General features: G+C 43.1%; 1 protein-coding gene across 9 annotated transcripts in view; it reads right to left on the bottom strand.

Moving 5' to 3' along the window:
- Positions 1–5344: 5344 nt before the first annotated feature.
- Positions 5345–16215, bottom strand: part of DCAF4 (DDB1 and CUL4 associated factor 4) — a 241436-nt gene continuing 230565 nt past the window's right edge. For 5 of the 9 annotated variants that reach the window (XM_078659486.1, XM_078659482.1, XM_078659487.1 and 2 more), the window contains one exon: positions 5707–6057. In XM_078659486.1, coding sequence (XP_078515612.1) covers positions 5849–6057 — 209 coding nt within the window. In that variant the 3' untranslated portion in view covers positions 5707–5848. Of the gene's footprint in view, positions 6058–16215 lie in introns of all 9 variants that reach the window. The other 4 variants (XM_078659484.1, XM_078659483.1, XM_078659485.1 and 1 more) reach the window with 1 other exon arrangement.

The following is a 16215-nucleotide window of genomic DNA, read 5'->3' as shown; positions in this document are numbered from 1 at the left end:
GAATCCGAAGCGTGTCCAAAACAGCTCAGCTGAAGGGAAGCGTCTGTGACTTTGCCTCTTTGATAGTGAACCCCCAAGATGACAGGAGGTTTGCCTACATCTGGAGGTGGTTGACGACTGCCTGAGGTCAGCCCGCCTTCAACAGCCAGTTGTTGGGGTAGACTGGGACCACTGTCCTCTGAAGCTGCTACCACCATGATCACTTTCATGAATACCGTGATCATTGTCTGAATCTGTGCCGAACAGGGAATGCAGGGTGTATGTTCGCCTTGACGGAGGCAGATCTGAAGGAGGAAGTGGGGGCTCTATGGCAGATAAGCGTGGCCTTGGTCATGGTCGAGGACAATTGGGGCATCATTGTCTACCATTAATGGAGTTGGCATCACAGTCGAAGTACTGGGTACTGGTGTGGACCGTGGTGTCGGAGTCGAGACTGGAACCAGGGGTGGCCTGATAAGGGGATTGGAGGGTCTAGCTGGAGCGAACGGTGAATCCGCCTACAGTAATCCAGGTGGAGAACCTATTAACTCCATGGGGCCTGCAGGCATGCCAAAGGGAGTCGGCAAGGTTCTAAAGAGTTGGAGCATGTTGCAGCTGAACTGTTCGATCTGTTCTGGAGTAGCAGGTGACCCCAGAAGTTTGGGTTGTGCTTGAACAGGTTGAGAGATCAGCACTGAAATCGAAAGACTTTGGGAGCGAGATTAAGATTCATGACACCACAAATGCACCTTTTCAGGGGAGTCTGAGTGGTAGGAAGGGGCCAAGTCCTGCTTAGGTTTCTTGTGTTTTTTTTCTTCAATTTAGGATTCTAAGACTTTGATCAAGACAAAGACCGACCTCTGGAATGACTCTTGCGACTTCTGAATCTCAAACGGGACAAGACTGAATTTTCGACTTGGACCTGTCTTGTGGTGCTTGGCGATGTAGAATTTTGCCTCGTCTTCTTGAATGGCCTTAACATTAATCGACACACAGCCACTGCAGGCTTTAGAGTTGTAGCTCAACTCTAGATATCACAGGCAAATCTGATGAGTATCTGCACAGACATTTGTTTGCAACAGTCCTTACAAAGCTTAAAGCCTGTTGCTTTGGGTGGTGACATGTCATTTGCACATGGTAAAGCAAATTTTTGATCGAGATAAAGGTCTCAAAGGAGACGACACAGATAGCTCAGGACCGAAGTCTGGTGGCATGGAAAGAAGGGAAATGACAACTGGACTCAAGTGTGGCACCTATATAAGCTCTGCATGTCATTGCAAGAGCCTAACTGTGTCAGTGTGGATCTGCAAGGTGCCACCTACCGTCATCCAGAGGTTTTTCTGAAAAATTTTCGGATCCAGTCCTGTGCCTAGTGAATATTCAAAAGGTGAGGACTTTGCGGCTAGAAGTCTCTATCAGAATAACAAAGTTTTGCAGCATAGTGACTGACATTGCTTGAATGAATCTCAGCCAGTGGCAATTACTCAGTGTTGCATCCCAGTCCATAATTTTATTTTCAGTACGGCCTTCAGATTAGAACCAGCCACATACAATTTGGTCTTGATTCTACTCCAGTGGGAACTGTCCAGTCCGATCTGCCAAGTATGGTCCTCTTTAAAGTGGAATACAAGCAACCCAAGGTTGGTTTTGCTCTAGTTGAGGCTCTTCAGTGGGGTGCAGCATGTTTCCAGTGGAACAGTGCGCATAGGACCCTCATTTGAGCATTCCCAGCGTACTTAGGGCGGCTTACTGAAGTAAATTGAAAGTGATGTGGGGGATGCTTGAATTAATCTAGGCCACTGGTAATCGCTGGGGCCACATCCCAGTCAATCGTTTTTTTGCCCACCATATGAACTCACATTAGACGCAAAGAATCCTAAAGGGCATGAGAATAGCGGCCCTGGAGACAGCTATGGGGTCAGGCTGGTGGATAAAGAAATCAGTTTCCTAAATGTTTCCATGTGTTTTGGATTCACGATCAGTCGGAATAGTAGTAAAAAGACTGGGATTCATTTTCCTGGAGGATGCCTGTACCACTTCTCTGTTGGCAGATATTGAGTGTGAAAGGCTGGCTCTTGGGTGCAGGCTAAAGGTAACAAGAACAACATTTCTACCAAGTTCCCAAATGAGCACCCGAAAGGGTCTCATTAAATGGTAACGGTGGCTCTGTGGGAACTGACCATATTGAAGTACTTGTGTCAATACATTAGTCTTTACTTCCATAGTGTGTTATTTTAAATCTAGGACTTCTGCTGCCCTTTGCATCACAACGGTCAGACTCTTTTGTCCATGGCTGGACTAGAGGAGGACACAAGGCCCGTACCAAGTGAAGCATCCAGCAAACTAGCATTCTAAGGCTATACATACCAGTTTTCTTGGTCATACTGCGGAATCCAGTCATCCCCTACATTATAGTTATTGTCTGAGTCCATTCCAAAAAGATTGTGTGAAGTCTGGGTGCTACCATATGGTAAGGGCCAAGTATCAAAATCCGAAGGGCTACTCAAAGTCTGTGTTGGTCAAATCCGGGCACAATCTTGGTCGTGATAGATTCTGCTTGAAGTCAGAGAGGGCCTAAGGCTGCACATCCTCCTCTGGCTTTGACATCGATGCAAAAGGAGCTGGCGCAGGGGATGGCGCCGGAGCTAGTACTCAACCTAATGTGGGGTTCTAAGGGCAAAAAACTGACGGCCCAGCAACAGGCATCCGACTGGAGTCCCCTAACGATCATTTGGACTTGAAGGTGCACCAGAGGGACCCAGCAAAGTGCCAAATATACCGAGCACGGGCATGGCATCTTTGAAGGACTGTATTTGCTGCAAAATCTCCGATGGACATGGGATTTCAGGGTGTACTGGGAGCAAACTCAGATCGGTTCAGATGAAGAGTGAAACAGGAAGCCACGTTGATGACCTTGCAGTCTCTCTGGAGTCAGAGAGTGGTAGGAAGGGCCGATTCCTTCTTCGACGAATTCCTGTGCATTTCTTCGACTTACCTGAAGACTTCGACCGTGACGACGATCTGCGGGTGGAACAACATTGAGAGAGGGAATAGGGCCTCCGCTTAACTTCGACCAGGCAAGGTGCAGAGTCTTCTTATGTTTCCAGCATAAAGGTGGCCTCATGGTCTTGTATGGCCTTCGGGTTCATCTGGTTGCAGTAGTCACATGTCTTGGAGTCGCGTTCTAAACTCAGGCACCACAGACTTCGAGACGTTCTGTCAAAGACATCTGGTTGCGACAGCACCTACTCTGTCCCAGCCAGTTAATTTAAGGGATGACATTGTTCCTTGCACACTTGATAATGTTGAAATGTCTTAGTCAAAAAGTCCAAGGAGGAGCTCTGGATCTGTGTATGGAGAAGGAAAAAGAAAGGATCTGACATTACTGTGTGTGGGTGGTGCTTAAATGTGACTCTGTTCGTCACTTTCAGAGCGGAAACACGTGGGTGAAATGTCACTTACCGGCGAGCAGGAGAACTGTTTTAAAGATTCCGTGTGCAGTCTGATGCCTGGAGAGCACTCACAAGGTGAGGTATATGCAGTTAGAGGTCTCTATGAGAAATGGGGTGCAGCCAGAATTCTGACATAGGCCCGCATAGCCTGGGATCGAGCTGTAGGTGGATCAAGCTTCTGCTGTGAGTCAGAAACATTAAGGATTACTTCAGGTGGGAAATGATATCTGGCAAGGACTACTTCCCTGGACATGCCAAACATGTTGATCCTTTGCTTGTAATGCCTCTCGCTCTCCTCTTCAAATAATTCTTCCTCAGAATTAGGGGCGAAGCAACAAAATATTTTATGGACATACTAAAGGAAAAAAAATTGTTTTGTTTGAGAGTTACTTTCTTATGTGGTAAGCCTGTATGTGATTGGTTGTTGCATGTGCTTCCTCTGTAGATGTGTGGTGGAGCTCACAGTTAACACGCCCCCCCTGTATTACCCAGTGTGTTCTAAGTGTAGTAAAGCGACTTTAAAGTGTAACTTATTCCTAATATTTTCCTTTTCTGCCATATTGTTGTTTTGGGCCTCCATTGTTTTCCATGGGAGTGCATTGCAGTACGTGTGAGTGGCCGTATTTGGTGCTAGAGCTACTACAAGGCTGAGGTGGAATACAGTTACTACTGCATTGTGACATTCTGGTTGTAGAAACGTAGAAACTTTAGAAGTGCAGTTTATGAATTGCAATAGTCTTTCTCTTGTGTGGGTGTGTTTTTCTAATTGTAAGTCCCTCACTAAACCCCTCCCTAAAGTTGCCTAAACCCCAACCATTTAATAGTATATACACTTCCAATTTTCCAGCCACTCCCGTGGGTCCCCCAATATTTTCTCCAAAATTATGGTTATATGTTAGGAGAGCTCAGAATAGAAAACACAGAAGAGGCAGAGGTCTCTGCACGTAGGTTTGTAAATAGCATTTTGTAGTTTGCGAGTAGTACTACTGTATTACCACTTTACATACTACAAAATCCAGTTTTTGAATAGGACCCTAGATTTGTAAAAATATAGACATGTTACTAATCATGTTTATTAGAAATCGAATGGGATATTCTTCATTCAATCTCAAAATCTATTTTGCTTTTAGCCTGTTCACTGCTGGGTACTAATAATACATGTTACAGTGTTATATGGTAATAACCTTTGGTTCTAAATGAATCTGCTCCATAGATAGACTATATCGGATTTTGACCCACCAGTACACTTCTGCTAATCACATAACTAATAGTTTTGCTCCCAGAATCCAGCTACATCTCCTATCACTCATTGACTGTATATTTGCAATTGACCTTGTACAGCACTTTTTGGATAGGGTTATGCTGCACAAATACTACATATATACATAGATAGAAGCATACAAGTGAAATGTAAAATGTATTTAGTTGATGGTCCAGCAATGCTAATTCATGAGTTATTTGCCAACAGATTACAAGGGACAAATCGCGTATTTCCCTTTGCCAAAATGACATGTTAGCCATCTCTCAGAAACTATGAAGATACATTTTAATATTTATACTTTCACTAATGTCTTTATCACCATATATGTTTGTATTTTTCTTTGCTACCTGTTTTTTTTCTTCTAATGATCAAATAGTTTATAAAGTCCTGATGAAGCAGAGGATGTTATGTGCGAAACATGTATTGGTGTGGTTTCTGGAACATGAGGCAGTTTACTATCAGACATAAGAAGTAACTGCATGCAGCCAACTGCCAAACAAAGAGACTGAGACATAATTGGTGGCTAATAAACCAATAGGCTATTCTGTGAATCTTGTAGGCTGCAACTTTGTATGATATGAAAGGGATGTTATACTGTGGAATATTACCACAAGAAACAATAACTTCATGACAGACCACAGCCCGCACCTCATTTACTGAAAGTCCATACCTCATCCGGCAGTAGAGGTACAAATGAATCATTTAATGAAACAAAGGGAGACAGAGGAGATCCTGAATCACACACTTGCATATGATAAAAGCTTTTTTAGTCAACATTTCTTATATTAACACATCACCCGTCATATTTTCATGGGATAACTTATGTTTGGCAGCAATTTCCTTTAACTGTGGTCTTTTGAGCCTGTAAAGCGTTTTGTGTTGCTTCTGGTGCATCCAACCATATTATTTCCTTAGAAAATTTAGTTTGTGCAAAAAATGAATTTTAGAATGGAAACGAGGACCTTTGGCACACGGGCTTGATCAAAAATACCAGAGGGCTTCATCAAAAATCTTGAGGCTGCCGATAAGCAGAAGAAAACAGCAAACTAATCCAACAATTAAGTTGGGTCAAAAATCAACTCTTTGCTCCACCTTTAAAATAGCGACATGACACCAAACCCTTGAGCCAACCAGATGCCTTCTCTGAGTTTAAGGGCTAACAACAACCGTCTGTGTTGTAGGAGTAGTGATAGAGGTCCTGCTTGACTGCCATGAGTAGGCCGGGAACACCTTGTCTGCCTCCAAGTTGTGACGAAAACAGCACAGTGGGGATGGCATCATTTGAAATTGGGTGCGGAGAAGGAATGGTTCGAATAAGATGGGTGTCCTGAAGGTTCCAAATCCTTGTATAGCAATCTTGACCAACTGGGAAGGGAGAAATTGTGAATCAAAGATTAGATTAATTTTTATGAACTTCATTAATCATTTTTTTTATTATTAGGTTCTACTAATGGCACAACAACCACTAATCTTAGCTAATGAAACCAATATTTTCAGTAATCTAGAGTACACAAAAAAGCAGACTGTCAGTGTTAATGAAATAGACTAAGGGCCTAATTTAGAACTTGACAGCTAGGATACTCCATCACAAACTTGACGGATATCCCATCCGCCGTATTAAAAGTGCCATAAGATGTAATGCATTTGTAATACGGCAAGTTTGTGACAAAGTATCCTATCTGTCAAGATTTAAATAAGGCCCCAAGTATCAAATGTAACTATAGTTCCTATTCTATGAGAAAACAGTACTTCACCCAATGTCTTGCTAAATAAAGTACGAGGCAGGATAAAAACAAGTGTGATAATGTGTCAACAGAGGCATCACCACACCTACAGAGGCCTTAGTCTTAAATTAATAAGTCATTCACTTTCAGATCATAAAAGTTAGTGGGAGAACCAGCAGCCTAAATATCGGATAGAACTTTGTCAGGAGAAATTTCATCCAGATACTCCTTACGATTCTATGCCATATTTAAGCTTACATAAACAGCCCTGGTGTGTGGCGAAAACCATTTCATACATTATCAACTACTGCATTCCCAAATAGTTCTCTTTAAGGATCCCTACTTTCTTGGGGTTTTTTTTCTGAGTTTTTTTTGGCATGTCAACACATAATTTTCAAATATGAAAATAACCCTCCCCCCCCATCATGCTCTACTAGGAAACAGAAAAGCAACACATGGTGCTCAAAGGAAATGACCCAATGCAAAAAACTGATTCAGTTATGTCCCAACATGATCATATACAGTAGTAACGCTCTCCAATCTCAGCCCCCTAGTCAAACAACTTATCCTCCCCCCCCGGTTATCAACCTACATCTCACGGGGGCAGGGCATCCAGGGGCTCCAGAAGCACGGCAAGCATAACTGCCCAGGCCTGCAGGTCAGCTGCTAGTTTATGATCTCTACATATTTTTTGCATATGCCTCTCCATGGCCACCACCCATTCAGTCACATCTTGCAGCCATACAGAAAACTTTTAGGACTACAGGAGACAACCACCTGATGGCTACTTTTGGCTTAGCGAGTTCCAAACACAAGAGGAGAAACTTCCTACTAAGCTCTTATTTTTCTTCCAAGCCAGGATCATCCCCAGAAGGCACTGACTAACATCCCAGGGAAAGGACCACTACATTCAAGGACTCCAAAAATGTCAGCCAGAAAGTATGTAATTCGGGACACCCCCAGAACATATGTAGAAAGTCTGGTCCCTGCCTGGCACAATGTGGACAGGAGGACGAACGCGTCAGGTAAATGGCATGCAGCGTAGTCAGGGTGAGGTACACCTGATGGACAACATTATACTGGAGAGGCTTGAATCTTGTATTCGTAGAGGTCCCCTTCATGAACTTCCTCCCATTCTTTAACAGAAAGAGGAGCCCCCCCCCTAATTTAATGCCACCTGTGCACCGGCAAGCCGCCGCTCCCTACTTTCTTGGTTGTAGTTAATTGGACAAAGACTACTTCCAAGCTACGATTACTGGGCTGAACATACTGGGTCAGCCTGAAAATTCAGGCTGCTCAGCTCTGGGCAACCTGCCAGAATCTGATAACACAGTATGAAAGTCTCTTAAAAACGTAGCTTTCACCATAAATCAAACAGGCTCCAGAAACAAAAAAACTACTAAACATTAGGTCCTCATGTGACAGTTCACTACAGACACAATCAAATTAAACTAGGTTGGCAATCTAATATACTGAAACCATCACTGCCAAGAGTCCTTCGAAAGGTGAAGGCCTTAATGAATCTGCGTGCAAAGGTGAACAAAAAACCCTATTTCTGGTCAACAACAAATCTACTTTTCAGCATCTGGAGGCTCTAACAGCCGGAGCTGCAGGCACCAATTACAATATATTCACATAAAGGAGCCAGTTTAAGGGTTTCATCACCAATCATTCATTTTTCTAGAGTACAGGGGCCCCAGTAACATTAACATATGTTTAGTAGAATGTATACCAGCAGTTTACTTTACCAATGGAAGCAAAGTTTCCAAGAAACTCGGAGACCACGGGTTCAATGCTTGACAGCAGGAATGCTTCACTGCGTTACCCACAAAGACAGATTTAGTATGTGATCAAGGATCTAAACTCAACTGTAATTACCAACCTGTAAATACAGATTTAGTATGGGATCAGGAAACTAAAGAGTGTGGTGGCAAGTTTAACGGCCGACCCATGCTCGATCTTCCCATTTACCCTCCGCTTGAGACCATTGGTGCGCTAAGCACTCTTGCAATGGACGCATGTGTAACCTGGCATGAGCTACTACAGTGATGCATGAGGCCATCATGCTTAGGAGGCGCATAACTGTCTTGTGTCTTGACTGTGACCTGTTGATATGGTTGAGAAATGGGTGCCCAAGAGGATTGTATCCTGGTGGAATTTGAAAAGGCTAGGGGATCCTTGCCCCTTTTTTGTTTACTTTATATATGAATGGGATGGAATCCGCTTTTTTGTCTACTTTATATGCAAATGGGCTAGAGTCCTCTCTGCGAACTGCCCGAGGGTTGGTAGTGAGGTTTGGGTATATCTAAACTTGGATCCAAGCTGCAGAGAATAAATTTCTACCTCAGGTAGCATAGGTCCCACATTCACCCCAGCATTTTCGGTGTAGGCGGAGCTTGGCCTTGGTCAACGGACAGATATGGTTTCTCGTAGGCCCCTACTGTGCTGGATCAAGGTACGGACTGGGGAAGAATTAAAACTAAGTCTGTTGATACTTGCAGCCTGTCTGGCCCTCGATCAGTTGCATAAAATACTGTGGATAGACTATGTGAAAGAAGACAGCTTTAGCCTGCATAGGGAGGTCTGATATCTTTGTCCTTGCGGGAGATGGTTCGTGTCAAAAGGCTGTTTATGGGTCGAGCCCTCCTGGATAGAGAGCTACATGAGCTGCAAAAACCATTTGTGCAGTACTCAAAACTGTGCAGTGTATGAAGCCGTATCTAGCTCAGGTTCGCCGAGATAGGTTTCTCCTGGCCAGGTTCAGATTTTTATTCATTTCTTCACCTTTTGGCATCCCCATGCGGTTGGGCCTTGCCTGATGCTAGGTCACCCTACTGCTGCTAAGTCAAAAAATAACTCCCTTTGGGGTATTATATTAGCATACCAACAATACATTCACCACACACATCCTGCTCAAACACCCTTGGGTCAGTTTATCAGTAGCCAGTAAGTCAGATCCAAATCCACTTTCTGCAAAATTATATATAAACGTTTTTAATTTTATTAAGTTGGTTCAACAAATTATATATATTAACACACCTTTTCATATTAGGAATAATACATCATAATACACATTAAAAACACAACAAAATAAAAAATATAATAAAATTGCATTTGCAACAAAATCAAAAATTCATTGACGCATAACCATAGCGTATAACAATGGACTCAATACTGCATTCATAAATTCTGTCAAATAACACAAGGAAACGTGTATTCGTAGGCCAAGAAAAAGCGACGCGTTTTGGAGGATTTACATGGATCCAACCTTCTTCTTCAGGCTTCTCAATATTTGGTTATGACAAAAGTATCAGGCTATCACAATCCATATTTTATCTTGGAGTAATCATTTCAATCAAAATATCTCCTTCCAAAATTCATTGGAACCAGGCTAGGTGATCACTGCCAGTGCCAATCAAATCTTTATACATCCATCGATGTTGATAGTTGGTGCGTTTGAATGGGAAACAATCTCAATAGTTAAAAGACTCCTATAAATAATTGGTATCAATCCTTCAAAATATAGGAAGAGTACACACTCTATACCTTCATTGATGTCCTATAGAGGAAGTTTCTCGTCTGCCCGGGATTAAAAAATCTGCTGCATCCTCTCAGCCAACAGTAAGTCCCCGCAGGACACCCTGCATTTTGAAACGTTTTGCTCCTATTTTAGCTGGCCCAGGATGCGATTTTTTAATGCCCAGTTGAAGTCTTTGAACTTTTCCCAAGTAAGGTCGGCCTGGTTTACCTACAGATCCTCCTCAATGAATGTGTTATATTTACTGTTTATCCTTTTTGTGACCTGTCTCGGTGTCTAGGAAATCGAGACCTGATTAGTCCATGTATTGTTCAGGCTGTGTGGGATATTTATGTTTTATTGACTGGTATTTTATGTGAATTTTATTTCGTGATGATTTTATAATGATTTTGTTTGTATTCTTTTATGGCTGGTGTTGGTGACACTGTAGACAAGTGACCCTCTTGATGAGCCAAACATGAGCGATTTCAAAATGTAGTTGAGTTAATTAAAATTGTCCGTAGCCTGCAGAGACAGCGGTAAGTCGATGGAGAAGTGCCCACTGATTCTCTAGACAAACGCTAGATTGGGAACAATCCGGTTCACGAGGACCATTACAGGAGAGGATGGAATACCTGAATTGAACTTGCAGGGACCTCCTTAAAACAACAGTAGCTATTCAGTAGCTTTTTTCCTAATGTTGGACAGGCAATTTTAATTAACTAAACTACATTTTGAAATCACTCATGTAGTTTTTAAGCACAGCGATCTCACGGGTGTGTCGACGGGACGGAGGTCTGGTGGATGGGAGCCGGTCGCTTTCAACACAAGCGGCCTACTGGAATACAGTGCCCACCGCCTCCTTCTGGGAACTTATAGGATCTGCTTGTCCTTGGTTTCCTTGATAATCATTACAGAACATGTACATGTTGTTCAAATACATGAACTCATGAGACGTCCTTGTTTCCTAAACTCAGGATTCTAACCTGACCAAGTCCCGACCTAACTAATAGATATATAGTACAACTTGATTTGTTCCATAGCGAATGAGAAATGGATGCAACAGAATTTCTATACATCAATACATACATATTGGATGACTGAATCTGTGAATACGTGACCAAGGCATTTCAATCTAGTCGCATTAAGCCCTGAAGAAGTCCCAGCTTGGGACGAAACGCGTCGGCTGTACATTGTTGTTTGGAACACATTGAAAATAAAGATTACTAGAAGATTGACAACATCCTGTCATTTGCAAAACTTTTTTCATACATATTCATAGCATTGTAATTTGCTCAATATCTTGTTGTGGTGCACCTTTGCAGTGGTTTAACTTGTATATAATTCCGTTAGGAATCAGCACAGTAACGATGGGTGCTAGTCAGTGTGCACACACTCCCCTCTAGTTAACTTGGGGCCAATTATCAATTGGGGGCGATAAATGGCTAGGTGCTGACATTAGGAAGGGTCCGTCGTTGTACTTTTGGTATTTAGTTTTCCAGGGGTCATTCAACATTCGAATCTAATGCCCTGAAGATGGTCTTACAGATGTCTTCTCAATCTAGACCGAAACGTCGACAACTACACCTATTTTCTTTGTGATCTATTCTCTTAAGGATTTATTTTCTGTTTAATCAGTTACATTGTCCTGCAATATATTCTTTGGAATAGGTGTCTACATTAGTGACAATGAGATCTTTGTAACAACAAATCATTTGTAAATCTCAGTCACTGTGTGTTGGTTTATATTGACATATATATTAGTTTTATGTACCCTTTAAAAAGTTTATTTTTCATTATAAATTCACGTCTTGAAACATTTACACCAGTTTATAATCATTTGTGGCAAATTTGTTCAAATTGAAATAAGTTAATTAAATTTTCAAATAACTCAATGTGAGCTCCTAGATAGAGCTTGCGACCATTGTATGTTTAGATGGCGGAGTAGCAGCTCCAAGAAGAGGGTGGATGATTTAGTGGCCTGTATGTGGATGGATCATCAGGTGTTTCTCCCCGCTGTCGATTTCTTCTTGTAATTTATGAAGGATCAGTTCGACAGTCTTCGATCCATGGCCGACCTTGCTGCTGAGCACTGATGGTGTAGACTCTGACGTAGATGGTCTCGGCTACGACTGTGTTTTTTTTCTGTGCCTAAGTTGTTGACTTGGCTCAGAGGTAGGAGCGTTCTGTGTCAAAATATTAGGCCTGATGGTATCTTCGGCGCCGAACTGGGGTTTCGGCAGTATGTCTGAAGTTGTAGGTCGGTGCCAACAACGTTTCGTAGGCAGTGGTGGCCCAGCAGCCTATCTCTTGTGCTCGAGAGCTGGTGGAACCTCCTAGATTTCCAGGTTGGAGCCGGACCTGTCATCGGGGGAGAAGGTCCCTTCGTCCGGAGCCGACGATTGCGCATGGATTTTCCCCTCTATCACCTTGGTCCCGAAAATACATGAGCAGCAGACTATCTCTGTGCATCTGCTGAATGCCCTGAACACTTTTGTGATATACATTTTCAAATAAATAAGTATTACAATAATTAACATATGTCTATAACAAGCAACATTTTCTGCAACTATTTTGGTTTTAAAAACAAATGCAGCCAATTAACCAAATTAGTCATGAAGTACATTTGCTTGAAACTTCCACTTTTGCTCTAATTTTTTAAAACTGAAAAATAAAGGGAAAATGTAGCATTTACCATTTGATGCAAAAAGAGTTGAAAAATGACAACACCTTTATGAATTCTTGAAACAGCATCTTCTCTTTAGTCCCTCACAGACAGCCAGGCATTTTATTTTCTGAGGTAAACTGTGTGAGAAGATCCAACATTACTTAAGTACTATGCGTTTGGTCACTGGTCAGCAGGCAGGTGGGATGTTTAGGGATTCAGAGAGAATATCCATTAAATGGAACTAGGATTTAGGATAAGTTATTTTTTCCCCACTCTTATGGGATCCTCTCTGGTATCTATAAACTGTAAAATGGAATAGCAAATTGAAAAGATTTCCTTTTTTGGAGATGGGAACCAAAAGGATAGAAAACACAACTGTTAAAGTCTAGCTTCGGGAAATTTCTCATAATAGCAACTGATGCTGCGCCCAATCTGTTAGAATGGGCCTTAGGGTTTCCAGGTAAAGATCTGTTCAGATTTTGGTAGCAAGTTATGATATAGCACTTGGTCCTTATACTTATGGTCTATTTATAGTTTGTGGAGGATATATCTGTTCAGCCGCCGTAATTGCTGCTTTTAATTTCTCAAATAGTTTGTACCTTCTTAGTAACCCATGTGTAAACAGCCCTTTCTTCTGAAGAAAAAAGGTGTGGAGAGAAAACATGTATGGCAAATCTACTGAGATGACATGCCTGCTTTTGTGATTTTAAACGACTAGAATCGAATAAAGATTATTTTGAATTTGACATCCCTGTCAACAGCGCAATCCACTGAGCGCTGATAAAGGGGATGTCATGTCACCACAGTAAGTACTAGAAAAGCTGCTGCTCTTTTAAACTCCGGGGCTCCCCAAATGTCACATCCCTCTTGGCCACAACAGATGAACAGGATTTGTCAGCCCACTTCTTTGTTCCAGAGGCATGAAAAATGCTTGCCTGGAATTGATGCAACACTTGTGATGTTAGAAAAAAGGTACAGGCTTTTTTTTACCTCCCTTGCCTAAAAACATCTGCTATTCCACATGGTATGTGTTTCTGTATTTTTTTCATGCCACAAATAACCTTAGTGGATACCGTAAAGTTATATGCTTTCTGGTAGCAGAAGGGTGTTCATGATGGGGCACAAATTGAAAGCTCTGGAGCGGAGGCTGAAAGCAGTGTTGGATTCTCATGGTGCTTGTTGAACAAAGTTACTGTTGAACAAATTATTTACCTTCTGTAATGCTCTTTCGGGTAGAGACTCTATCTAACCACAGATTCCTCACCTTCTAAATACTCGCCAGGCATCAGACTGTATCCAGAAACTTCTCAGCAGTTACTCTGCATGCTGGTAGGTGCCATATGGCTCAGTACTGCTGCCATTCTGCTCCGGAAATGATGTGCAGAGCCCATGTTGGCGCCTCTACTGCGTGCTGATGTTAGTTGCTTTTGAGGCTATCCACGCCTCCAGATGCAGGGCACCACCAGCAAATTGGCCTTGACCAGTGTGCAGACTCCTAGACTTGGGATCTTCTTGATGGGTAGAGACCAATTCGGATAACAGGGGTTGGGAGGGTCGGTGTGGAATCTGCAGTAGATCTCTATCTCTACCAGATACAGAGTTACTGGGTAAGGTAGATAAGTAACTTGTTCTTCTGATACAGACTTCTAACCGCAGATTCCTCACATTTGAATGGATAATATAGCAGCACTTATTGGGCGGCTGGTCTGTGAATTTGGCTCAAACCAAAAAGTTGTGGCTGTCCAGATAGCAGTGCTTCGTGAACGTATTGGGTGACACCTACAAAGCTGCCTGGCACATGTTTAGACCAGGAATCATGCGTATCAACGCAGTGGTATAAGTGTTTGCCCTGGTGGAATGATCTTGCAGCGCACCTGAAGGTTGTTTTTTGCAGAGTATGATCCAGCTGGAGATTGTCCTTTTCTGCAAAGCCTTGCACTGAATTCCACAAAGAGACAATCCTCTACCCAGCGGTCTTTGGTACAATATATATAAAAGCTCACTATCCTTTTGGGGTCAAAGCGATGGAGTCTCGCATCCTCCTTAGATGCGTGAGGCGGAGCATAGATCTCTGGCAGGGTGATGATTTGGCTGATGTGTATGCACCACAACTTTAGGCAGGACGGCTGCCTTCATCTACAGAACCAGTTTGTCTGGGGCAAAGGTGGTATAAGGCAGATAAAAGCAGAGAACCTGCGGCGCAGATGTTATGGTAACAAAGAATACTGTCTTTAGGTTAAGAAGCTGCATACAAGAGTTGTGAAGCAGCTCAAAGGGAGTACACATTGAAAATATGAAAACAAAATTAAGGTCCGTCTGTGGCATAATAAAGGAAATAGGGGGAATAAGTGTTGGAGCCCTTCCAGAAAACACTTCAAAACCAGTGACTTAAACAATGAAGGCAGATCCGGGAACCACAAAAAGGCTGAAAGAGGCGAAACATATCCTTTAACTGTGCCCAAAGCAAAGCCTTGCCAAGCAAGAGACAAAACAAATTAAACAACGTCAAATAATTTGGCTTGGAGGGGGTCAATCTGGCGTGTGCTTCACAAAAGCACAAACCTGTCCTAAATGAGGGCGTATACAGTATTTGGCGAGAGACATCTAGCTGCCAAGATGACATCAACCTCTTCTAGAGGGAGGTCAACGGTGTTCAGTGCTCAATCTCTAAGCCTGAAGGTGGGGATTGCGAAGGCCCAGATGCAGTCCGAGTTGCATGTCTGCTTTCAGTGCTGATCAGGCGATTGCGGCTAGTGATAGGCCAGAACAGGCTTCTTCAGCTTTTGTGGCTCTGGGGCTGTATCAGAAAGTCAGCCAACTGAATCGGAGTTCACCTCTTCTGTCTGAGGCTTGGAAATGCCTTTTTCACGAACCAGGCACCACTGACACAGTCCTCTCTTTGCAAGCCTAAGGATCAGCAGGTGCAGTCCAGCGAAGGGTGCAGCCTCTCTTGCAAGGCCCAGACAATATCAGGGCACTCTTCTTCGGTTTTCTCTCCATTTCAGATGTGATCCAAGGCCTGGGTGTAAGAAGTGCCACGTTTATGCCCAGAAAGTGCCCTCGGAGGATGGAGCAGTTACTAACCAATGGGCTACTACGACCCCCCCCCCCGATGATGACTTCCTGCAATGTAGATGGCCGCCACTGGGACACCCCTCCCGCCTCCTTCCGCTCTCACTCCTTCATCAATGTTTATTAACTCACGCACGGCCACGCATGGGCTCACTTCCGTATCATCGTGAAGCCGGCGCACTGCCACTGTGCACACCGCCTGCAGCTTACTCGGATCGCGAGTAAAGGACTATTAACTCCGTGCTAAGGTAAGGAATCCCGGCCTCCCTCGGGCTCATGGACACTCCCACCCTCAGTCCTTCGCTGCTAAGCCCTATTCCTGTTTATTTGCAGACTCTGAAATCAAAGTGTATACGCCTAAGCGGGTGGAATATACACTACACAGTTCCATGATTCTTGAATCCTCTCAAGCGGTATTCATCACAAGATAGGAACTTATGGCAGCAACCCCCCAAAAACCTACCGGAATAGGACACCGAGGTAACGTCGTGTTCCCCCTTACCCTAAGTATTAGCGCATGATATCATCACTTGATGCTAATT

The sequence above is a fragment of the Lissotriton helveticus genome, chromosome 9 (genome assembly GCF_964261635.1).
Source record: "Lissotriton helveticus chromosome 9, aLisHel1.1, whole genome shotgun sequence".
Lineage (NCBI taxonomy): Eukaryota > Metazoa > Chordata > Amphibia > Caudata > Salamandridae > Lissotriton > Lissotriton helveticus.
The sequence above is the reverse complement of the archived record's forward strand: the minus strand, read 5'-3'. Positions and strand labels throughout refer to the sequence as shown.